The sequence below is a fragment of the Dendropsophus ebraccatus genome, chromosome 8 (assembly GCF_027789765.1).
Source record: "Dendropsophus ebraccatus isolate aDenEbr1 chromosome 8, aDenEbr1.pat, whole genome shotgun sequence".
NCBI classification, from domain to species: domain Eukaryota; kingdom Metazoa; phylum Chordata; class Amphibia; order Anura; family Hylidae; genus Dendropsophus; species Dendropsophus ebraccatus.
In genome coordinates, this window is record NC_091461.1 from 1362196 (window position 1) to 1388885 (window position 26690).

The 26690-nt window shown below is 51.1% G+C and overlaps 1 protein-coding gene across 1 annotated transcript in view; it reads left to right on the top strand.

The window, feature by feature from the left end:
- Nucleotides 1-26690, top strand: part of RNF20 (ring finger protein 20) — a 63322-nt gene that overhangs the window by 2884 nt on the left and 33748 nt on the right. Inside the window, exons 2-9 of the mRNA XM_069979574.1 lie at nt 6180-6327; nt 6621-6788; nt 11521-11665; nt 13156-13341; nt 13626-13744; nt 14360-14506; nt 16315-16392; nt 16496-16615. Coding sequence (XP_069835675.1) covers nt 6180-6327; nt 6621-6788; nt 11521-11665; nt 13156-13341; nt 13626-13744; nt 14360-14506; nt 16315-16392; nt 16496-16615 — 1111 coding nt within the window. The remainder of the gene's footprint in view (nt 1-6179; nt 6328-6620; nt 6789-11520; nt 11666-13155; nt 13342-13625; nt 13745-14359; nt 14507-16314; nt 16393-16495; nt 16616-26690) is intronic.

Below are 26690 nucleotides of genomic sequence, written 5' to 3' on the forward strand. Positions count from 1 at the left end.
ATAGTGACAGCTACAGGGCCCCGGGAATAGTGACAGCTACTGGGCCCCCGGGAATAGTGACAGCTACAGGGCCCCCGGGAATAGTGACAGCTACAGGAATAGTGACAGCTACAGGGCCCCGGGAATAGTGACAGCTACAGGAATAGTGACAGCCCCAGGGCCCCCGGGAATAGTGACAGCTACAGGAATAGTGACAGCTACAGGGCCCCGGGAATAGTGACAGCTACAGGAATAGTGACAGCCCCAGGGCCCCCGGAAATAGTGACAGCCCCAGGGCCCCCGGGAATAGTGACAGCTACAGGGGCCCCGGGAATAGTGACAGCTACAGGGGCCCCGGGAATAGTGACAGCTACAGGGGCCCCGGGAATAGTGACAGCTACAGGGGCCCCGGGAATAGTGACAGCTACAGGAAAAGTGACAGCTACTGGGCCCCCGGGAATAGTGACAGCTACAGGAATAGTGACAGCCCCAGGGGCCCCGGGAATAGTGACAGCTACTGGAATAGTGACAGCCCCAGGGGCCCCGGGAATAGTGACAGCTACTGGAATAGTGACAGCCCCAGGGGTCCCAGGAATAGTGACAGCTACTGGGCCCCGGGAATAGTGACAGCTACAGGGCCCCGGGAATAGTGACAGCTACTGGGCCCCCGGGAATAGTGACAGCTACTGGGCCCCCGGGAATAGTGACAGCTACTGGAATAGTGACAGCTACTGGGCCCCCGGGAATAGTGACGGCTACAGGACCCCCGGGAATAGTGACAGCTACAGGGATAGTGACAGCTACAGGAATAGTGACAGCTACAGGAATAGTGACAGCCCCGGGAATAGTGACAGCTACAGGGCCCCCGGGAATAGTAACAGCTACAGGGCCCCCGGGAATAGTGACAGCTACAGGGGCCCCGGGAATAGTGACGGCTACAGGGGCCCCGGGAATAGTGACAGCCCCAGGGGCCCCGGGAATAGTGACGGCTACAGGGCCCCGGGAATAGTGACAGCTACAGGAATAGTGACAGCCCCAGGGCCCCCGGGAATAGTGACAGCCCCAGGGCCCCCGGGAATAGTGACAGCCCCAGGGCCCCCAGGAATAGTGACAGCCCCAGGGCCCCCGGGAATAGTGACAGCTACAGGGGCCCCGGGAATAGTGACAGCTACAGGAAAAGTGACAGCTACTGGGCCCCCGGGAATAGTGACAGCTACAGGAATAGTGACAGCCCCAGGGGCCCCGGGAATAGTGACAGCTACTGGAATAGTGACAGCCCCAGGGGCCCCGGGAATAGTGACAGCTACTGGAATAGTGACAGCCCCAGGGGTCCCAGGAATAGTGACAGCTACAGGGCCCCGGGAATAGCGACAGCTACAGGGCCCCGGGAATAGTGACAGCTACAGGGCCCCGGGAATAGTGACAGCTACTGGGCCCCCGGGAATAGTGACGGCTACAGGACCCCCGGGAATAGTGACAGCTACAGGGCCCCCCGGAATAGTGACAGCTACAGGGCCCCCGGGAATAGTGACAGCTACAGGGCCCCCGGGAATAGTGACAGCTACAGGGCCCCCCGGAATAGTGACAGCTACAGGGCCCCCCGGAATAGTGACAGCTACAGGGGCCCTGGGAATAGTGACAGCTACAGGGCCCCCGGGAATAGTGACAGCCCCAGGAATAGTGACAGCCCCAGGGCCCCCGGGAATAGTGACAGCTACAGGGCCCCCGGGAATAGTGACAGCTACAGGGCCCCCGGGAATAGTGACAGCTACAGGGCCCCCGGGAATAGTGACAGCTACAGGGGCCCCGGGAATAGTGACAGCTACAGGAAAAGTGACAGCTACTGGGCCCCCGGGAATAGTGACAGCTACAGGAATAGTGACAGCCCCAGGGGCCCCGGGAATAGTGACAGCTACTGGAATAGTGACAGCCCCAGGGGCCCCGGGAATAGTGACATCTACTGGAATAGTGACAGCCCCAGGGGTCCCAGGAATAGTGACAGCTACTGGGCCCCGGGAATAGTGACAGCTACAGGGCCCCGGGAATAGTGACAGCTACTGGGCCCCCGGGAATAGTGACAGCTACTGGAATAGTGATAGCTACTGGGCCCCCGGGAATAGTGACAGCTACAGGGCCCCCCGGAATAGTGACAGCTACTGGAATAGTGACAGCTACTGGGCCCCCGGGAATAGTGACGGCTACAGGACCCCCGGGAATAGTGACAGCTACAGGGCCCCGGGAATAGTGACAGCTACAGGAATAGTGACAGCTACAGGAATAGTGACAGCCCCGGGAATAGTGACAGCTACAGGGCCCCCGGGAATAGTAACAGCTACAGGGCCCCCGGGAATAGTGACAGCTACAGGGCCCCCGGGAATAGTGACAGCTACAGGGGCCCCGGGAATAGTGACGGCTACAGGGGCCCCGGGAATAGTGACAGCCCCAGGGCCCCCGCGAATAGTGACAGCTACAGGGCCCCGGGAATAGTGACAGCTACAGGAATAGTGACAGCCCCAGGGCCCCCGGGAATAGTGACAGCTACAGGGCCCCGGGAATAGTGACAGCTACAGGAATAGTGACAGCCCCAGGGCCCCCGGGAATAGTGACAGCCCCAGGGCCCCCGGGAATAGTGACAGCCCCAGGGCCCCCGGGAATAGTGACAGCCCCAGGGCCCCCGGGAATAGTGACAGCCCCAGGGCCCCCGGGAATAGTGACAGCCCCAGGGCCCCCGGGAATAGTGACAGCTACAGGGGCCCCGGGAATAGTGACAGCTACAGGGGCCCCGGGAATAGTGACAGCTACAGGAAAAGTGACAGCTACTGGGCCCCCGGGAATAGTGACAGCTACAGGAATAGTGACAGCCCCAGGGGCCCCGGGAATAGTGACAGCTACTGGAATAGTGACAGCCCCAGGGGCCCCGGGAATAGTGACAGCTACTGGAATAGTGACAGCCCCAGGGGTCCCAGGAATAGTGACAGCTACTGGGCCCCGGGAATAGTGACAGCTACAGGAATAGTGACAGCTACAGGAATAGTGACAGCCCCGGGAATAGTGACAGCTACAGGGCCCCCGGGAATAGTAACAGCTACAGGGCCCCCGGGAATAGTGACAGCTACAGGGCCCCCGGGAATAGTGACAGCTACAGGGGCCCCGGGAATAGTGACGGCTACAGGGGCCCCGGGAATAGTGACAGCCCCAGGGCCCCCGCGAATAGTGACAGCTACAGGGCCCCGGGAATAGTGACAGCTACAGGAATAGTGACAGCCCCAGGGCCCCCGGGAATAGTGACAGCTACAGGGCCCCGGGAATAGTGACAGCTACAGGAATAGTGACAGCCCCAGGGCCCCCGGGAATAGTGACAGCCCCAGGGCCCCCGGGAATAGTGACAGCCCCAGGGCCCCCGGGAATAGTGACAGCCCCAGGGCCCCCGGGAATAGTGACAGCCCCAGGGCCCCCGGGAATAGTGACCGCCCCAGGGCCCCCGGGAATAGTGACAGCTACAGGGGCCCCGGGAATAGTGACAGCTACAGGGGCCCCGGGAATAGTGACAGCTACAGGAAAAAGTGACAGCTACTGGGCCCCCGGGAATAGTGACAGCTACAGGAATAGTGACAGCCCCAGGGGCCCCGGGAATAGTGACAGCTACTGGAATAGTGACAGCCCCAGGGGCCCCGGGAATAGTGACAGCTACTGGAATAGTGACAGCCCCAGGGGTCCCAGGAATAGTGACAGCTACTGGGCCCCGGGAATAGTGACAGCTACAGGAATAGTGACAGCCCCGGGAATAGTGACAGCTACAGGGCCCCCGGGAATAGTAACAGCTACAGGGCCCCCGGGAATAGTGACAGCTACAGGGCCCCCGGGAATAGTGACAGCTACAGGGGCCCCGGGAATAGTGACGGCTACAGGGGCCCCGGGAATAGTGACAGCCCCAGGGCCCCCGCGAATAGTGACAGCTACAGGGCCCCGGGAATAGTGACAGCTACAGGAATAGTGACAGCCCCAGGGCCCCCGGGAATAGTGACAGCTACAGGGCCCCGGGAATAGTGACAGCTACAGGAATAGTGACAGCCCCAGGGCCCCCGGGAATAGTGACAGCACCAGGGCCCCCGGGAATAGTGACAGCCCCAGGGCCCCCGGGAATAGTGACAGCCCCAGGGCCCCCGGGAATAGTGACAGCCCCAGGGCCCCCGGGAATAGTGACAGCCCCAGGGCCCCCGGGAATAGTGACAGCTACAGGGGCCCCGGGAATAGTGACAGCTACAGGGGCCCCGGGAATAGTGACAGCTACAGGAAAAGTGACAGCTACTGGGCCCCCGGGAATAGTGACAGCTACAGGAATAGTGACAGCCCCAGGGGCCCCGGGAATAGTGACAGCTACTGGAATAGTGACAGCCCCAGGGGCCCCGGGAATAGTGACAGCTACTGGAATAGTGACAGCCCCAGGGGTCCCAGGAATAGTGACAGCTACAGGGCCCCGGGAATAGTGACAGCTACAGGGCCCCGGGAATAGTGACAGCTACTGGGCCCCGGGAATAGTGACAGCTACTGGGCCCCCGGGAATAGTGACAGCTACTGGAATAGTGACAGCTACTGGGCCCCCGGGAATAGTGACGGCTACAGGACCCCCGGGAATAGTGACAGCTACAGGGCCCCCCGGAATAGTGACAGCTACAGGGCCCCCCGGAATAGTGACAGCTACAGGGGCCCTGGGAATAGTGACAGCTACAGGGGCCCCGGGAATAGTGACAGCCCCAGGAATAGTGACAGCCCCAGGGCCCCCGGGAATAGTGACAGCTACAGGAATAGTGACAGCTACAGGGCCCCCGGGAATAGTGACAGCTACAGGGCCCCCGGGAATAGTGACAGCCCCAGGAATAGTGACAGCCCCAGGGCCCCCGGGAATACTGACAGCTACAGGGCCCCCCGGAATAGTGACAGCCCCAGGAATAGTGACAGCCCCAGGGCCCCCGGGAATAGTGACAGCTACAGGGTCCCCCGGAATAGTGACAGCTACAGGGCCCCCGGGAATAGTGACAGCTACAGGGCCCCCGGGAATAGTGACAGCTACAGGGCCCCCGGGAATAGTGACAGCCACAGGAATAGTGACCGCTACAGGAATAGTGACAGCCCCAGGGCCCCGGGAATAGTGACAGCCCCAGGGCCCCCGGGAATAGTGACGCTATACACCCCTTGCCCCGGGGTAACATTCCCGGCATCATGTGACCCACCACTTCGTTGTGCGATTTGTTCTGACTAACTTATGTAGAGATTACCCACTGTCTGTCTTTTCCTTCCTTGAAAAATTCTGCATATAATCTGCCCCATGTAAATTCCCCCTTAGCCCGGCCCTGTCACACACCATATCACTAGCCCGGCCCTGTCACACACCATATCACTAGCCCGGCCCTGTCACACACCATATCACTAGCCCGGCCCTGTCACACACACCATATCACTACCCCAGCCCTGTCACACACACCATATCACTACCCCAGCCCTGTCACACACCATATCACTAGCCCGGCCCTGTCACACACCATATCACTAGCCCGGCCCTGTCACACACACCATATCACTAGGCCGGCCCTGTCACACACCATATCACTAGGCCGGCCCTGTCACACACCATATCACTAGCCCGGCCCTGTCACACACCATATCACTAGCCCGGCCCTGTCACACACCATATCACTAGCCCGGCCCTGTCACACACCATATCACTAGCCCGGCCCTGTCACACACACCATATCACTAGCCCGGCCCTGTCACACACACCATATCACTAGCCCGGCCCTGTCACACACCATATCACTAGCCCCGCCCCATCACACACCATATCACTAGCCCGGCCCTGTCACACACCATATCACTAGCCCGGCCCTGTCACACACACCATATCACTAGCCCGGCCCTGTCACACACACCATATCACTAGCCCGGCCCTGTCACACACCATATCACTAGCCCGGCCCTGTCACACACCATATCACTAGCCCGGCCCTGTCACACACCATATCACTAGCCCGGCCCTGTCACACACACCATATCACTAGCCCGGCCCTGTCACACACACCATATCACTAGCCCGGCCCTGTCACACACCATATCACTAGCCCGGCCCTGTCACACACAGGACCCCCTATACACATACATCTCCATCTGTTCTCATGGTTTATGCCAGTCTTGTTCTCCTCCAGTGTTCGGCTCCAGTCCAGGATGTCCGGTGCTGGTAGTAAGAGAACAGCGGGGGACCCCGGCCCCTCGGGCCCCCCTGAGAAGAAGACTGCAGTGGAGGATTCTGGGACCACAGTGGAGACCATAAAGTTGGGCGGCGTCTCATCTACGGTGAGTGTGTGTCTGTCTGCTGGGAGGGGGCCGTGTGTCTGTCCGCTTGGGGGGGGGGGGTGTCTCTGCTGGGGGGGGAGGCCGTGTGTCTGTCCGCTTGGGGGGGGGGGGCGTGTGTCTCTGCTGGGGGGGAGGCCGTGTGTCTGTCCGCTTGGGGGGAGGCGTGTGTCTGTCTGCTGGGGGGGGGGGGGCGTGTTTCTGTCCACTTGGGGGGTGGGGGCATGCATGACTGTCAAGGGGAGGGTCTGGCTGCGGCTGTCAGTCTCTCAATGAATTGTTTTGTGATGTTCCAGGAGGAGCAGGATCTCCGGACTCTCCAGGTGAAGAACAAAAAGTTGGCGGGCATGCTTGACCAGAGGCAGGCCATCGAGGACGAGCTACGAGACCGCATCGAGACCCTGGAGAAGAGACAGGCCACCGACGACGCCTCGCTGCTGATCATCAACCGCTACTGGAGTCAGGTGAGTGCTGAGCGGGCTGGGTCTCTGTGTCTGTGTGTGTGTATATATATATCTCCTGTCAGTGGGGGGGAACAGGGTTGTTATTATCCCCCCCCCCCCCCGTCTGTATGGGGAGGATAATAAGTATATAATACACTGCTGTATACCTACACAGAATGGAGAGATATATACACACTCATACAGGAGGGATAATAAGTATATAATACACTGCTGTATACCTACACAGAATGGAGAGATATATACACACACTTATACAGGGGGATAATAAGTATATAATACACTGCTGTATACCTACACAGAATGGAGAGATATATACACACTCATACAGGAGGGATAATAAGTATATAATACACTGCTGTATACCTACACAGAATGGGGAGATATATACACACTCATACAGGAGGAGGATAATAAGTCTATAATACACTGCTGTATACCTACACACAGGGGAGAGATATATACACACTCATACAGGAGGATAATAAGTATATAATACACTGCTGTATACCTACACAGAATGGAGAGATATATACACACTCATACAGGAGGGATAATAAGTATATAATACACTGCTGTATACCTACACAGAATGGAGAGATATATACACACTCATACAGGAGGGATAATAAGTATATAATACACTGCTGTATATCTACACAGAATGGGGAGATATATACACACTCATACAGGAGGAGGATAATAAGTCTATAATACACTGCTGTATACCTACACACAGGGGAGAGATATATACACTCATACAGGAGGATAATAAGTATATAATACACTGCTGTATACCTACACAGAATGGGGAGATATATACACACTCATACAGGAGGAGAATAAGTATATAATACACTGCTGTATACCTACACAGAATGGAGAGATATATACACACTCAGACAGGAGGATAATAAGTATATAATACACTGCTATATACCTACACAGATTGGGGATATATACACACTCATACAGGAGGAGGATAATAAGTATATAATACACTGCTGTATACCCACACAGACTGGGGAGATATATACACACTCATACAGGAGGGGGATAATAAGTCTATAATACACTGCTGTATACCTACACACAGGGGAGAGATATATACACTCATACAGGAGGATAATAAGTATACAATACACTGCTGTATACCTACACAGAATGGGGAGAGATATACACACTCATACAGGAGGATAATAAGTATATAATAGACTGCTGGCTACCTACACAGAATGGGGAGATATATACACACTCATACAGGAGGATAATAAGTATATAATACACTGCTGTATACCTACACAGAATGGAGAGATATTATCCTCCTCCTGTAAGAGTGTGTATATAAGTATATAATACACTGCTGTATACCTACACAGAATGGAGATATATACACACTCATACAGGAGGAGGATAATAAGTATATAATACACTGCTGTATACCTACACAGAATGGGGAGATATATACACACTCATACAGGAGGATAATAAGTATATAATACACTGCTGTATACCTACACAGAATGGAGAGATATATATACACTCATACAGGCGGGATAATAAGTATATAATACACTGCTGTATACCTACACAGAATGGGGAGATATATACACACTCATACAGGAGGATAATAAGTATATAATACACTGCTGTATACCTACACAGAATGGAGAGATATATATACACTCATACAGGCTGGATAATAAGTATATAATACACTGCTGTATACCTACACAGAATGGAGAGATATATACACACTCATACAGGAGGATAATAAGTATATAATACACTGCTGTATACCTACACAGAATGGAGAGATATATACTTATTATCCCGCCTGTATGAGTGTATATATATATCTCCATTCTGTGTAGGTATACAGCAGTGTATTATATACTTATTATCCTCCTGTATGAGTGTGTATATATCTCTCCATTCTGTGTAGGTATACAGCAGTGTATTATATACTTATTATCCCGCCTGTATGAGTGTATATATATCTCTCCATTCTGTGTAGGTATACAGCAGTGTATTATATACTTATTATCCTCCTGTATGAGTGTGTATATATCTCCCCATTCTGTGTAGGTATACAGCAGTGTATTATATACTTATTATCCCGCCTGTATGAGTGTATATATATCTCTCCATTCTGTGTAGGTATACAGCAGTGTATTATATACTTATTATCCTCCTGTATGAGTGTGTATATATCTCCCCATTCTGTGTAGGTATACAGCAGTGTATTATATACTTATTATCCTCCTCCTGTATGAGTGTGTATATATCTCCATTCTGTGTAGGTATACAGCAGTGTATTATATACTTATTATCCTCCTGTATGAGTGTGTATATATCTCCCCATTCTGTGTAGGTATACAGCAGTGTATTATATACTTATTATCCCGCCTGTATGAGTGTATATATAATACACTGCTGTATACCTACACAGAATGGGGAGATATATACACTCATACAGGAGGATAATAAGTATATAATACACTGCTGTATACCTACACAGAATGGAGAGATATATACACACTCATACAGGAGGGGGATAATAAGTATATAATACACTGCTGTATACCTACACAGAATGGGGAGATATATACACACTCATACAGGAGGATAATAAGTATATAATACACTGCTGTATACCTACACAGAATGGGGAGATATATACACACTCATACAGGAGGGGGATAATAAGTCTATAATACACTGCTGTATACCTACACACAGGGGAGAGATATATACACTCATACAGGAGGATAATAAGTATACAATACACTGCTGTATACCTACACAGAATGGGGAGAGATATACACTCATACAGAAGGGGGATAATAAGTATATAATACACTGCTGTATACCTACACAGAATGGGGAGATATATACACACTCATACAGGAGGATAATAAGTATATAATACACTGCTGTATACCTATACAGAATGGAGAGATATATATACACTCATACAGGAGGATAATAAGTATATAATACACTGCTGTATACCTACACATGGATGGAGAGATATATACACACTCATACAGGAGGATAATAAGTATATAATACACTGCTGTATACCTACACAGAATGGAGAGATATATACACTCATACAGGAGGATAATAAGTATATAATACACTGCTGTATACCTACACATGGATGGAGAGATATATACACACTCATACAGGAGGATAATAAGTATATAATACACTGCTGTATACCTACACAGAATGGAGAGATATATACACACTCATACAGGAGGATAATAAGTATATAATACACTGCTGTATACCTACACAGAATGGGGAGATATATACACACTCATACAGGAGGATAATAAGTATATAATACACTGCTATATACCTACACACAGGGGAGAGATATATACACTCATACAGGCGGGATAATAAGTATATAATACACTGCTGTATACCTACACAGAATGGGGGGATATATACACACTCATACAGGAGGATAATAAGTATATAATACACTGCTGTATACCTACACAGAATGGAGAGATATATACACACTCATACAGGAGGATAATAAGTATATAATACACTGCTGTATACCTACACAGAATGGAGAGATATATACACACTCAGACAGGAGGATAATAAGTATATAATACACTGCTATATACCTACACAGAATGGAGATATATACACACTCATACAGGAGGAGGATAATAAGTATATAATACACTGCTGTATACCTACACAGAATGGGGAGATATATACACACTCATACAGGAGGATAATAAGTATATAATACACTGCTGTATACCTACACAGAATGGAGAGATATACACACTCATACAGGAGGATAATAAGTATATAATACACTGCTGTATACCTACACAGAATGGATGGGGCCGTGTATCACCAGGTACAACAACCTCAGTAAGAGCAGTGAGGATGGCTGATGGCCGGGTCTTACAGCTGACAATGACCAAAAACCCCCAGCCGGGACAACTAATGGGGAGACCCCCAGCCGGGACAACTAAGGGGGAGACCCCCAGCCGGGACAACTAAGGGGGAGACCCCCAGCCGGGCCAACTAAGGGGGAGACCCCCAGCCGGGCCAACTAAGGGGGAGACCCCCAGCCGGGCCAACTAAGGGGGAGACCCCCAGCCGGGCCAACTAAGGGGGAGACCCCCAGCCGGGCCAACTAAGGGGGAGACCCCCAGCCGGGACAACTAAGGGGGAGACCCCCAGCCGGGACAACTAAGGGGGAGACCCCCAGCCGGGACAACTAAGGGGGAGACCCCCAGCCGGGACAACTAAGGGGGAGACCCCCAGCCGGGACAACTAAGGGGGAGACCCCCAGCCGGGACAACTAAGGGGGAGACCCCCAGCCGGGACAACTAAGGGGGAGACCCCCAGCCCGGCCATCCAGCACTGTAAGCTGCATTTCCTGGTCCTGGAGCGTCCGCCAGTCTCCACCCCTGACCCCAGCGACAGCCCTGAAACCTGTAAGAGCTGGAGAAGATGTGTATGGGGGAGGGGGACACAATCCTGCTGCAGGGTCCGCAAACCTGGTCCGGACCCCCAGGAACCGTCCGACCTCTGTAACTGCAGCAGATAGGAGCGTCTCCTCTTATATCCTGGAATAGAATGGAGACTAATTCTGTAGAACTCCTCTGATAATCCGGAATGTTCTGTGGATTCTCCGGCACAGGATCGGGATCTCCTGGTTTCTCACATTTATTTTCCATTTCTCCAGTTTGATGAGAACATCAGGATTCTCCTCGGCCGCTACGACCTGGAGCAGGAGCTGGCGGAGTTCCTGAGTGAGCGGAAGGCGCTGGTGATCCCCGAACCCGAGCCCGACTCTGACAGCAACTCCGAGCGCAAGGACAGCGAGAGAGGTGACACTGCAGATGGTGGTGGGGGTCTGCCCTGGTGGATGGATATGGGGGGGGGTCACTGCCCTGGTGGATGGATATGGGGGGGGGTCACTGCCCTGGTGGATGGATATGGGGGGGGGGGTCACTGCCCTGGTGGATAGATATGGGGGGGGGGGGTGTCACTGCCCTGGTGGATGGATATGGGGGGGGGTCACTGCCCTGGTGGATGGATATGGGGGGGGGGTCACTGCCCTGGTGGATGGATATGGGGGGGGGGGGGGGTCACTGCCCTGATGGATGGGGGGGGGGGGGGGGGGTCACTGCCCTGGTGGATGGATATGGGGGGGGGGGTGTCACTGCCCTGGTGGATGGATATGGGGGGGGGGGGGGGGTCACTGCCCTGGTGGATGGGGGGGGGGGGGGTCACTGCCCTGGTGGATGGATGGGGGGTGTCACTGCCCTGGTGGATGGATATGGGGGGGGGGTCACTGCCCTGGTGGATCGATATGGGGGGGGGGGTGTCACTGCCCTGGTGGATGGATATGGGGGGGGGTCACTGCCCTGGTGGATGGATATGGGGGGGGGGGGTCACTGCCCTGGTGGATGGATATGGGGGGGGGTCACTGCCCTGGTGGATGGATATGGGGGGGGGGGGGGCACTGCCCTGGTGGATGGATATGGGGGGGGGTCACTGCCCTGGTGGATGGATATGGGGGGGGGTCACTGCCCTGGTGGATCGATATGGGGGGGGGGTCACTGCCCTGGTGGATGGATATGGGGGGGGGGTCACTGCCCTGGTGGATGGATGGGGGGGGGGTCACTGCCCTGGTGGATGGACATGGGGGGGGGGTCACTGCCCTGGTGGATGGACATGGGGGGGGGGTCACTGCCCTGGTGGATGGACATGGGGGGGGGGTCACTGCCCTGGTGGATGGACATGGGGGGGGGGGTCACTGCCCTGGTGGATAGATATGGGGGGGGTCAGTGCCCTGGTGGATGGATATGGGGGGGGGTCACTGCCCTGGTGGATGGATATGGGGGGGGGGGGTCACTGCCCTGGTGGATGGATATGGGGGGGGGGGGTCACTGCCCTGTGGATGGATGGGGGGGGGGGGGGTCACTGCCCTGGTGGATGGACATGGGGGGGGGGGGGGTGTCACTGCCCTGGTGGATAGATATGGGGGGGGGGGTCACTGCCCTGGTGGATGGATATGGGGGGGGGTCACTGCCCTGGTGGATGGATATGGGGGGGGGGGTCACTGCCCTGGTGGATCGATATGGGGGGGGGGTCACTGCCCTGGTGGATGGATATGGGGGGGGTCACTGCCCTGGTGGATGGATATGGGGGGGGGGGGGTCACTGCCCTGGTGGATGGACATGGGGGGGGGGGTCACTGCCCTGGTGGATGGGGGGCTGGGTGTCACTATCTTAGAGGACAGATAGACGTGGTGAGGGTGGGGTTGATGTGTCCGGGCAGTTGTGCAGTGTGAGAACTGTCTCTGTACCTGCAGGTGAGGGGCTGACGGAGTCGTCCTTCTCCTTCCTGGGCATCCTGGCCAGCAGCAGCAGTGAGGAGATTGAGTCTCAGCTACAGGAGCGGGTGGAGTCGTCCCGGAGAGCTGTGGCCCGCATAGTGCTGGTGTATGACCGGATGCACGCTCGCCTGGACCAGGTGTCCGCCAAACTCAACAGTAATGGTAAGACCATAATTATCATCTCCGCTACTAGCAATGTCACATGCCGGGGCTCCCGGGGTCTCTGTGCCGGGGGGGGGGTGGGGGTCCTGGGGACTCTGGCCGGGGGCGGGGGGGGGGGGGGGTCCTGGGGACTCTGTCCTCGTGGGAGGGATTGGGTGTTTCCCGGGGACTCTGTGGCGGGGGTCTCCTGGGGTCTCTGTGCTGCGGGGGGTTCCCTGGGACTCTGTGCTGGGGGGTTTCCCGGGTCAGTATCTTGCATCCACTCTTTGTTTGTTTTCACACAGAGCCGCCACAGATGGAAGAAGCGGTAAAGGAGCTGAACTCCATGCTGAGCAGCGAGAACATGAGACTGCAGGAAGTGTGCAAGAGACTGCAGGAGAAGCAGCAGAACATGACGCAGGAGGTGCGGACAGCCATCATGGCCCAGCCCTAGAGGTCACATGATAGCCCAGCTGGGCCAGGGTCACATGTCTGGGGATCTGCCATAGTACCTATGGACGGGCTGGGGGTCACATGTATGGGGATCTGCTCAGGTATATACACCTCCTTGGCTCTGTACATTGCTCAGGTATATACACCGCCATGGCTCTGTACATTGCTCAGGTATATACACCGCCCTGGTTCTGTACACTGCTCAGGTATATACACCGCCCTGGTTCTGTACATTGCTCAGGTATATACACCGCCCTGGTTCTGTACACTGCTCAGGTATATACACCGCCATGGCTCTGTACACTGCTCAGGTATATACAACGCCTTGGTTCTGTACATTGCTCAGGTATATACACCCCCATGGCTCTGTACACTGCTCAGGTATATACACCGCCCTGGTTCTGTACATTGCTCAGGTATATACACCGTCATGGCCCTGTACACTGCTCAGGTATATACACCGCCTTGGCTCTGTACATTGCTCAGGTATATACACCGCCCTGGTTCTGTACACTGCTCAGGTATATACACCGCCATGGCTCTGTGTGTGCGGTCTGGTGATGCGCGGTCTCTCTTCTCCCCGCAGTTCTCGCAGCTGCAGACACGTCTGGAGAACGCGGAGTCTCGGGTCTCGGTGCTGGACGGTCTCATTGAGGATCTGCAGTGGGACATCGATAAGGTCCGGAAAAGAGAACAACGGCTGAACAGACACCTGTCCGAGGTCCTCGAGAGGGTAAGACGGGGGGCACGGGCACTGAGACCCTTATACACTCCGGCTCCTCCATAACTGGCCGCTCACACCCCAGGGAGTTATTATCACACTCCGGCTCCTCCATAACTGGCCGCTCACACCCCGGGGAGTTGTTATCACACTGCGGCTCCTCCATAACTGGCCGGTCACACCCCGGGGGGTTTCCCGCCTCGCTGACTAATAGCACGCACACAGCCTGATGCAGCCATAGTGCGCACGCACACACACACACACACACAGAGCCTTCTGCAGCCATAGCGCACACACACGGCCTGCTGCAGCCATAGCACGCACACACACACACGCACGCACGCACACAGCCTGCTGCAGCCATAGAACACTAGCACACACACAGCCTGCTGCAGCCATAGAGCACGCACACACACACACACACACAGCCTGCTGCAGCCATCATAGCACACAGTCTTCTGCAGCCATAGCGGCGCGCACACACACAGCCTGCTGTAGCCATAGCGCACACAGCCTACTTTAGCCATAGCGCGCGCGCGCACACACACACACACACACACACACACGCACAGCCTGCTGCAGCCATAGCGCACACAGCCTACTTCAGCCATAGCGCGCGGACACACACACACACACAGCCTGCTGCAGCCATAGTGCGCACACATACACAGCATGCTGCAGCCATAGCGCACACACCCCACCTGCTGCAGCAATAGCGCGCGCGCACACACACACACACACACACAGCCTGCTGCCGCCATAGCGCGCACACACACAGAGCCTGCTGCAGCCATAGTGCACACACCCCACCTGCTGCAGCCATAGCGCACACACCCCACCTGCTGCAGCCATAGCGCACACACCCCACCTGCTGCAGCCATAGAGCGCACACACACACACACACACACACAGCCTGCTGCCGCCATAGCGCGCGCGCACACTTACAGCCTGCGGCAGCCATAGCACACGCACAGCCTGCTGCAGCCATAGCGCGCACACATACACACACAGCCTACTGCAGCCAAAGCACACATACACACAGCCTGCTGCAGCCATAGCGCGCACACACACAGAGCCTTCTGCAGCCATAGCGCGCACACACACACACACAGCCTGCGGCAGCCATAGCGCGCGCCAACACAGCGTGCTGCAGCCATAGCGCGCACACACAGCCTGCTGCAGCCATTGCGCGCGCACACACACACACACAGACGCACAGCCTGCTGCAGCCATAGCGTGCGCACACATACACATATCCTACTGCAGCCAAAGCACACACACACACAGAGCCTGCTGCAGCCATAGCGCACACACCCCACCTGCTGCAGCCATACAGCGCACACACACACACACACACACACACAGCCTGCAGCAGCCATAGCGCGCGCCCACACAGTTCACTGCAGCCATAGCACGCATACATACACACAAACACAGCTTGCTGCAGCCATAGTGCGCACACACACACACACGCAGCCATAGCGTACACACACAACCTGCTGCAGCTATAGCACACACATACACAGCCTGCTGCAGCCAGAGCGCACAAACACAGCCTGCTGCAGCTATAGCACACACACAGCCTGCTGCAGCCATAAAAATAGGTGAAAATAAGTGAAAAATATGTATACAAATGTTCTTTATAATATATACCATCAACACAAAGTTAACATCTAAAATAGGACCGCATATGGTCCAAACACTGGAAAAACCCTACAATAATCAGGGCCAAACCGTGCTGCCAAGGACACATACAGATAGAGACCCACACCCATGTGTTCTGTGAGACCCTCATACCTACGTATATGTTCTCTTCTCAGGTCAACTCCAAGGGCTACAAAGTGTATGGAGCTGGGAGCAGCCTGTACGGGGGCACCATAACCATCAACTCTAAGAAGGTGAGGTATAGTATTGGCCACATGACTGCGCGCTGTGAGGACACATGACCAGCCGCTCCGGTGATCTCTGTGCAATCTAACAGTGTAGGTTTTTTTCTTGCAGTTTGAGGAGATGACGTCCGAGGTGGATATGAATAAGGAGCTGGCGGTAAACCGGCTGCAGGAGCTGGATAAACTGAGGCAGGACCTGCAGGACGTGACTGCTGAGAACCAGGAGCTGCAGGTGACTACACTTCTATTCTTTTTTTTTTTTTTAACAATATTTTATTGAAGTTATACGTAAATACAAAGTGATAAGAACAATCATATAATAATAGATAAACTATGACAAGTCAGTAGACTTATATAAAATTACATAAATAAATATAACAAATCATTAAAACAAACAAAGTAACCAATTATTGCTCTAACATACAAATGAAGTAACATTGTATCATACTATGCTCTATACCAAGTAGAGGTAAGTACTCCCAGGGTACCTGCAACCATTGCTTTGTGATACCAAGCTGGATTGGATAATTGTTGCATAACAGAATTTCTTTCTTCTGTAGACAGAGCACTCACTATAACAAGTTTCCATTTTTTCATGAAAGAAACCGTAAACTTTTCATTACTACGTAGGGTATCAATCATTTCCCAATGTAGTGTTTCTTTGAGATTATCAACCAACTCTGGTATTGTAGGGGATGTAGACTTGAGCCAATGATTTAAAAGGCATTTAAGGGCTAACAATAGAGTAAGGTGACCTCCAGGAGGAAGAGTCCTTCTGGCTGAGAGAGCCTCACCTCCTTCCGTCACATCATGGAACAAATAACAGATTGGATCCAAAGGCAGAGACGTGTCCCAAGTGTTTGTTAGAAAAGATTCTATCAGTTTCCAATAGAAGTGGCCATGGGGACACAGCCATACCCAGTGCTAGAGATCAGCTTTAGATTTAGCACATTTAGGACAGTGTTGTAAATAGCCTTCTAGGTGTTGAGTATAAGAGAGAATAAATGCATATATTGCTTTGTTTAACAGTCGGAAGTGGAGCTCTCTCAGCTTTGTGTAAGAAGTAGCGGTGTGGACAAATTTAATTCCATTTAGTAATCGTTGTTCTAAATCATTACATTGTAAGTCGTCATACCATTTTGTCACATGCCGGGGGGGGGGGGGGGGCACTGTCAAAAGAAATGGAGGAAAGCATTTGGTATATTGGTGACCGGGAAAGTCGTAAGGTCGTCCTGGAGCAAAGAAGGTCAAACGGTCCCGATTTTTCTGCAATGGCTATTGATTGAACTCGGTTGCCTGCTAATTTGAGAAGTTTATAGTATTGTACTTCATGTTCTTGGGGCAAGTCATATTGTTCTCTCAGTCGATCCCAGGAAAGAAATATTCCTATTTCAGAATCAAGTAAGTGACCTAAAGTAGTGATATTCCTCTCCTTCCATATTGTATGATCAGGGCTTCTAATTCCAGGTCGGAATAATGGCGAATTCCACAAGGGAAGATATTTAGAAAGGTTGAAGGGTAAATTGTATAGTTTCCTGACAGCTTTCCAAGTCGCTATTGTGTCTCTAAGAATGACATTCTGCCTGAAATGAGAAGGTAATTCAGAGATGGTACTATGGAGGAGTGCGGATAAAGGCCGTGGATGGGTAAGGGAGGATTCTAGTGAGAAGTAAGAGGTGTGATTGAGTCTCTAATATGTCTGGATATAGATGTCAGATTGTATAACCTGATATCAGATAGCTGAGCGCCTCCTCGGTTGTTGGATCTGCATAAAGTATCATACGATATTCAGGATTTTTTTGATCTCCATATAAAAGCAGTGAATGTAGTTCTAAGTTTAGATATATCTTTATGTCTAAGGAGAATGGGAATCATTTGTATGGGGTATAATAATGGAGGAAATGATATCATTTTTATAAGATGTATTCTTCCCAAAACGGATAAAGGAAAATCTTTCCATCTTATTAGTTCTTGTTCTATTTTTTTGAAAAGCGGATTATAGTTTAGAGTATACAGAGAGGATGGAGAGGGACCAATTTTAATACCCAAGTAATATGAGATGGTGCTAAATGAGGGATCAGTGGTAATAATTCACATTTAGAATCATTGATTTTGAAGCCTGTAAAAGAGTTATAATAATGGAAGAGGTCTAGAATCTTCGTCATATGTACATTTGGGTTTTCTAGGAATATCAAAGTATCATCGGCAAAGCAAAGTACTCGTATCTCAGTATGTTTAATTTTTATACCTTCAAAATCTGGCGAGATCAATAAATATCTAGTTAGGGGTTCTAATGCTAAATTAACCCCTTAGCGACCCATGACGTATCTGATACGTCATGGCGCCGCGGGGGGTGTTCAGAGCGGGGTCCCGCCGGGACCCCGCTCTGAACGGCGCTGATCCCGGCTGACACGTGCAGCCGGGCAGTGCCTCTATTAGCCGGCGCGGGTCCCGTTGCGGCGCCGGCTAATTAAGCACTTCAATGCAGCTGTCAAACCTGACAGCTGCATTGAAGTGCTTTATGCACACTATCCCTGGTGTCTAGTGGATCGGATCTCCCCCCCGCGATCGCATCGCGGGGGGGAGATCAGTTCTTCTGCCCGTGCCGGGCCTCAGCATCGGAATGACGCTGATCCCGGCTCGGCAATAGATTGCTATGGCCGATAGATGCGATAGAAAGAACGCATCATGGCGCAAAAACTGACACCTCACACAGCCCCATAGACCAAAGGATAAAAGCGCTATAAGCCGGGAATGGAGCGATTTTAAGGAACGTATATTTGTTAACAACGGTTTGAATTTTTTACAGGCCATCAGATACAATAAAAGTTATACATGTTATATATCATATTAATCGTAACGACTTGAGGAACATGCATAACAAGTCAGTTTTACCCCAGGGCGAACGGCGTAAATGCAAAACTCCCCGAAATCAAAACAAATTAGTTTTTTTTTCAATTTGACAGCGCAAATGATTTTTTTCCGGTTTCGCAGCATATGTTATGGAAAAATAATGCCTGTCATTACAAAGTACAATTGGTTTAGCAAAAAATAAGCGCTCATATACGTCTCTAGGTGAAAAAATGCAAGCGCTATGGACTTTTAAACTTAAAATGGAATAAGCAAAAGCGCAAAAACGAAAATTGGCTTTGACCTTAAGGGGTTAAAGAGGAGAGAAGAAATGGGGCGTCCCTGTCTGGTTCCTTTATGGATATAGAATACATCTGAAAGAAAGCCTGGGGTGTGAATACGGGCTTTAGGGTGATTATAGATGATGGTCTCTGAATGGTCCTATTATACCATAGCTTGAGAGGACAATATCCAACCATTCCCAGCTTATATTGTCGCCATCCATAGTCAGTAGACCTGGGGAATGGACAGGATTTTTCCTCTTACAGAGTCTTGGATTGTTAAACCTGTTTGAATGTTAGTAACAGCAGCTCTACCTCGTATAAAACCCCTTTGATGGTTACCTATTAGTTTGGGAAGAAGAAGGGCTATGCGGTCTGCCATGATTTTTGTTAGGATTTTTAAGTCTTGATTGATTAAAGAAATTGGACGATCTGATTCAGGAGAAATAGGATCCTTGCCTTGTTTATGAATAACAGTGACATATGCCATGTCACCTGAAGGGAGCATACATTTATCCTGGATCATGTGACGATAGACAGATGGAAGGGTGGGAATAATATTATCCTTTAGGCATTTATAGAACTCCGCCCCATATCCGTCGGGGCCTGGGGCTTTGTTGGCATGTAAGGAGGAAATAGTGCGAGAAATATCATCTAATGTAATGGGAGCATTAAGGTTTTTAGGAGCGCCATCATCCAGTTTAGGAAGATTGAGGGATTCTATAAATTTCTTTCCTTCATCTTTGTCTATAGGGTCAGGGGAGTACAAAGACATGTAGTATTTATGTGAAATGGAAGATATAGCTTTTGGATTGGACTGTATCGAACCTGAATGGTCTTTCAAGGCTTTAATATGACTTATTGGGCGTTTACCTTTCGCAAGATTAGCTAATAGTCTGCCAGACTTATTACCAAATTTATAAAGTCTGGCAAAGTAGTGGTCTCTGTACAATGTATTCAGTTTTTCTTGGTACACTTCTATTCTATATATACACCCTATACACGTCCTGCATATGCACCCTATACACGTCCTGCATATGCACCCTATACACGTCCTGCATATGCACCCTATACACGTCCTGCATATGCACCCTATACACGTCCTGCATATGCACAGTATACACGTCCTGCATATGCACCCTATACACGTCCTGCATATGCACCCTATACACGTCCTGCATATGCACCCTATACACGTCCTGCATATGCACCCTATACACGTCCTGCATATGCACCCTATACACGTCCTGCATATGCACCCTATACACGTCCTGCATATGCACCCTATACACGTCCTGCATATGCACCCTATACACGTCCTGCATATGCACCCTATACACGTCCTATACACCAAACTATATATACACCCTATACACTTACTACATTGTGTAGGATACCATTGTGTATGTTGGAATTTCGCATCAATGAATGCCGTTCAGACAATATAGAGAGGAAGATATAAAAGGTCTACAATGGTTGAAGAATCCACCAGAATACTCTTCCGGACTTGATAAAGTATGGCAAACAACATATGTCATGAGCAGTTTAATCTGATCTATAACCTCAGACATGATGGGTGGGTTCTTATCCAGCCAGAGTCTCAGTATACATTTCTTGAGAGACAGTAAAGAAAGATGAGGTCCCGTACAGCTAAGGAGGCTTCAGAAGTATCTTCAGTGAAAGTAAGGAGAGATGAGGACCCATACAACTAAGGAGGTTTCAGAAGTATCTTCAGAGTAAGTAAGGAGAGATGAGGTCTCATACAGCTAAGGAGGCTTCAGAAGTATCTTCAGAGAAAGTAAGGAGAGATGAGGTCCTGTACGGCTAAGGAGGCTTCAGAAGTATCTTGAGAGAAAGTAAGGAGAGATGAGGTCCTGTACAGCTAAGGAGGCTTCAGAAGTATTTTCAGTGAAAGTAAGGAGAGATGAGGTCCTGTACAGTTAACGAGGCTTCAGAAGTATCAGAGAAAGTAAGGAGAGATGAGGTCCTGTACAGTTAACGAGGCTTCAGAAGTATCAGAGAAAGTAAGGAGAGATGAGGTCCCGTACAGCTAAGGAGGCGTCAGAAGTATCTTCAGAGAAAGTACGGAGAGATGGGGTCCTGTACAGCTAAGGAGGCGTCAGAAGTATCTTCAGAGAAGGTAAGGAAAGATGAGGTCCTGTACAGCTAAGGAGGCTTCAGAAGTATCTTGAGAGAAAGTAAGGAGAGATGAGGTCCTGTACAGTTAACGAGGCTTCAGAAGTATCTTCAGTGAAAGTACGGAGAGATGAGGTCCTGTACAGCTAAGGAGGCTTCAGAAGTATCTTGAGAGAAAGTAAGGAGAGATGAGGTCCTGTACAGCTAAGGAGGCTTCAGAAGTATCTTCAGAGTAAGTAAGGAGAGATGAGGTCCTGTACAGCTAAGGAGGCTTCAGAAGTATCTTCAGAGAAAGTACGGAGAGATGAGGTCCTGTACAGCTAAGGAGGCTTCAGAAGGATCGTTCAAGCATAGAGCAATATAATGGAACAGACACTGTAACTGATCTAAGGAAACCTCACGGTGCCAGATGGATTTAATCCAAGACAGGAGCTCAGCCCAAATAGTCTGGATGGATGTGCACACCCATATACAATGGTATAAATCACATGTAGGGCATCAGTGGTGATAGTGTGGGGGCGATAGTGTAAGGAATATGTAATATGTAGCCTTATGTAAGAGAGATGCATCTCTCTCCAGTCCTCATTAGGTATGACAGAACGGACAATTGTGAGACCTGTAAGTAGTTGTGAGTGTAACAAAGGTGAGGGTATTTTGGGGCTCCAATGACTAAAGAACCTCAGAGAAGTCCCTGCTAAGACTCGCACCATTACGCCAAATTCTGGGCAACAGCCTGGTGGTCAACTTCAAGACAATAGTGCTGACCCAGACCAAGATGGGCAAGGCACATGCGACCACGGTCAAAAGCCTGAAGGTCACTTTGAAGGTCAAAGGCATTGGAGAGTGTTCTCTTGCCAGTGCCTGACAAGCTGACTGCTCCCCTACTCCCCCCTTAATAACTTGTCTTTTTAAGTTACTAGACTGACCTGGGCTGGGGCATGACTCCCCCTGACTACTTTAGCAGTTGGGGTAATTTTACCTGCATCACGTGACTCACCACTTCTCCTCACCGCTGATTTTGAGTTTGAGTTTTGCGGTTTTAATAGCGGTGTACCCTGAGGCCCCGTAAGTTGCGAGAAGGAACTAGGGAGTGAATGTCTGCGGTGTGCTTTGAAAATTGAACTTTAAAAAAAAAAAACACCATAAAGTGGCCTTTACCGGCCTTTAGATGAGGCAGTCATGGAAACTCCCAAAAATTATGCCTGACACAGCATGGCGGTGAGAACTAAGTTAACAAGGTAGATGAGGCAGGCGTTCAACCTCACAAAAATTAGGCCTGACACAGCATGGCGATGAGAACTCTGTGAACAAGGTAGATAAGGCAGGCGTTCAACCTCAAAAAAATTTGGGCTGACACAGCAGAGTACCAAGGGACAGCCACCGCCATGAGATTCCTAAAGCCTGGGGCCTGGGCAGGGGGACTGACAGAGCCAGCATGTGGCAAAGGGGAAGGAGCAGGTGTGGGACCAACGGCCTTGGTTCCACTGAGTGGGGTGTTTAGCACTCATATGCCTGCGCATGCTGGTAGTGGTTAGGCTGGTGGTGGTGGCTCCCCTGCTGATCCCGGCGTGGCACATGTTGCACACTACAGTCCGTTGGTCATCCGCAGGTTCTTTAAAGAACCTCCAGACTTGGGAACATCTAGCCCTGGCCACGGGAGTTTGACTCCGTGAAACAGTTGTTGATCTACTCGCTCTGCCCCTGCCTCTCCCTCTGCCCACCCCTCTTCCTCTTCCTCCCGGTCCTGTGGGTGACCTTGCCTCCCCCTTAAGAAGCACGGTCTTCACTAGGCTTATCCACCCAGCTCGGGTCAGTCACCTCGTCCTCATCCACCAGCTCCTCACTCTCCTCCTCACTTTGAGTTACATCCATGACAACAACCTCACTGTCTGACAACCGGGTTTCATTGTCATCATCAGACACCTCTTCCAACCCCGCTTGCAAGTCCCCACTCTCATCACCCACTGACTTCGCGAGCTGCATAGTTTGGGCATTAGGACAGATCGCGCCACCCTTTTACATAGGGCATATAGCAGTGAGCTTTGATATTGCTGCACTAAGAAATGAAGAAATAAGAAAATATACTGGTCACACTAGTTTTTGGAGGTTGTCGTATAGTCTGTGTGTAAGTGGTGGTGTAAAGTCTATGCCACCTGTTACACAGGACAATGAGCAGTGAGGTTCTATGCAGCTGTACTACAGATAACAGCAATACAATGTACAGCAGCAGCACCAGCCACAAAATAATATAATAGTACTGAGCACTTCTTTGGGGTCTGTATGCACCACCTGCTGTCCCCTGTTGAAATCGTGTTAGCTGCACTGCAAGTCACAGCCAGCCTTACAAGGGCTGTTGGGTTCTTTCTCTAGTATTCCCTGCCTACAGGAACGCTAATTCCCTCCCTAACACTCTCCCTGACAAGCAGCAGCTCTGTCCCTATTCTCTTCCAGCATGCATGTGCGGCGAGCGCCGCCGGCCCAGATTTTTATATGGCAGGGTCATCTGATCTGGCCAACCAATCGCTGCTATTGACATGTATGGGACCCACGTGATCACAGAATGTACCAAAGAGTCTCCTGCATGTTGATTGGCTGAGAAATTGCGCCCAAACTTACAGGAAAAGGATGATGCCTTTTTCCCGAGTATCGCGAGATGCTCGTCCGAGTAGCGAGTACCCTAATACTCGAATGAGTACCAAGCTCAAGCGAGCATGCTCGCTCATCACTAAAAGAGACAGATTAGAGAGGTGTAGAGCCCTCCGTAGCATTGAGCTAGTGTTGTGTATATAAGGTTCAGAAAAAGTGACTTAATATTCCACTAATCCCTTATGGGTCGGAATGAGCGGTTCCTCTATGGTCCTGTGATATGGACCGTTCCTCTATGGTCCCGTGATATGGACGGTTCCTCTATGGTCCCGTGATATGGACGGTTCCTCTATGGTCCTATGATATGGACGGTTCCTCTATGGTCCCGTGATATGGACGGTTCCTCTATGGTCCCGTGATATGGACGGTTCCTCTATGGTCCCGTGATATGGACGGTTCCTCTATGGTCCCGTGATATGGACGGTTCCTCTATGGTCCCGTGATATGGACGGTTCCTCTATGGTCGCGTGATATGGACGGTTCCTCTATGGTCCCGTGATATGGACGGTTCCTCTATGGTCCCGTGATATGGACGGTTCCTCTATGGTCCCGTGATATGGACGGTTCCTCTATGGTCCCGTGATATGGACGGTTCCTCTATGGTCCCGTGATATGGACGGTTCCTCTATGGTCACGTGGTATGGACTGTTCCTCTAGTGTCCCGTGATATGGACGGTTCCTCTATGGTCCCGTGATATGGGCGGTTCCTCTATGGTCCTGTGATATGGACGGTTCCTCTAGTGTCCCGTGATATGGACGGTTCCTCTAGTGTCCCGTGATATGGACGGTTCCTCTAGTGTCCCGTGATATGGACGGTTCCTCTAGTGTCCCGTGATATGGACGGTTCCTCTAGTGTCCCGTCATATGGACGGTTCCTCTAGTGTCCCGTCATATGGACGGTTCCTCTAGTGTCCCGTCATATGGACGGTTCCTCTAGTGTCCCGTCATATGGACGGTTGCTCTATGGTCCCGTCATATGGACGGTTGCTCTATGGTCCCGTCATATGGACGGTTCCTCTATGGTCCCGTCATATGGACGGTTCCTCTATGGTCCCGTCATATGGAGGGTTCCTCTATGGTCCCGTCATATGGACGGTTCCTCTATGGTTCTCTGATATAGATGCCCGTTTGCCTCTGGCCGGATTAGCCAGGAGTTGACCAGTTTTGTTACCATATTGGCAGAGTCGGCTCAGCACCCTGGTCAGAGTGTTGGTGAGGATCGGTTATATTTATTCGGGGGAGGGGATGTAAATGGGCAGTATACGCTATTAGCTCACTGGAGCTTTACTGGTCCTGCCAGTTTCTTCTTGGCTGAGGAATAAGCAGCTGTGGCAGTAAACGTGGTGGGATGTATGTGCAGAGTGTGCAGGAATAGTCCGCCCACCATTCCAATAATTCAGAATGGAACACAGCGTCACTTACTAAGAAATGGGGGTGAGGCCATATAATGTCCGTGCCTTTCTGGAGGTGATCTGAGATCGAGACAGGCGTGATCAGATATGACTAAATCATGGATGTCAGTGTTAGAAGCTTTGGAGAGAAGAGCAGAAGACACAAGGCTATGCTCTAACAGAGACCGAGCATCCTGAGCGAGAATTCCAGACTATCAGGATGAGGGTACCTCCCGGCATCGGTGAGATCCGACACTTTCGGGAGAGAATGTGACGTCATCGCACGGAGGAGGTGGACGGGAGGAGGAGCGTTTTCTATCCTCCTGCGGGGACAGAACAATATTGAAGTCTCCACAGACCATAGACTTTCACCTGTGCCGCTGAGCAGGTGAGAGGACCAGGGGGAGGATGGAACAATATTGAAGTGTCCACAGACCATAGACTGTCACCTGTCCCGCTGAGCAGGTGAGAGGACCAGGGGGAGGATGGAACGGTTGTTGCTCAGAATGAGTAAATATTTATAATGGTAATCTGGCAGCTGAGCGTCAGCGGTGATGGCTACCAATCTTCCCTCATCATCAGTCATCGAATAATAGAAGAGACGTTCCTGTTATAGAGGGTGAGAACACCCGCCTTGTGCGGCCGGGGCACCAATCACTTGTCCCACCCATAAATGTTGTATCCTGAAAACCTCTTGTTCCGTCAGGTGAGTCTAGAAGAGGAGCTGTATCCGTCTTACGTCCCAGACAGAGAATTTGCATTTGTTTATTCAGGGATTTGAGCCCCTCTACATTTCAAAGAACTATATGCATACACAGTGATGGAATGGAATTATATACACCCTATACACATACTATATATATATCTATATCATAAAAATCAAAGTCTGTCTGTCTGTCTGTCCTTCTGTCTGTCTGTCTGTTCTCTATAGACTTCCAAACGCCTGAACTGTTTGACCCCAAATTTGGCCCACAGATACATTGGGTGCCCGGGAAGGTTATGG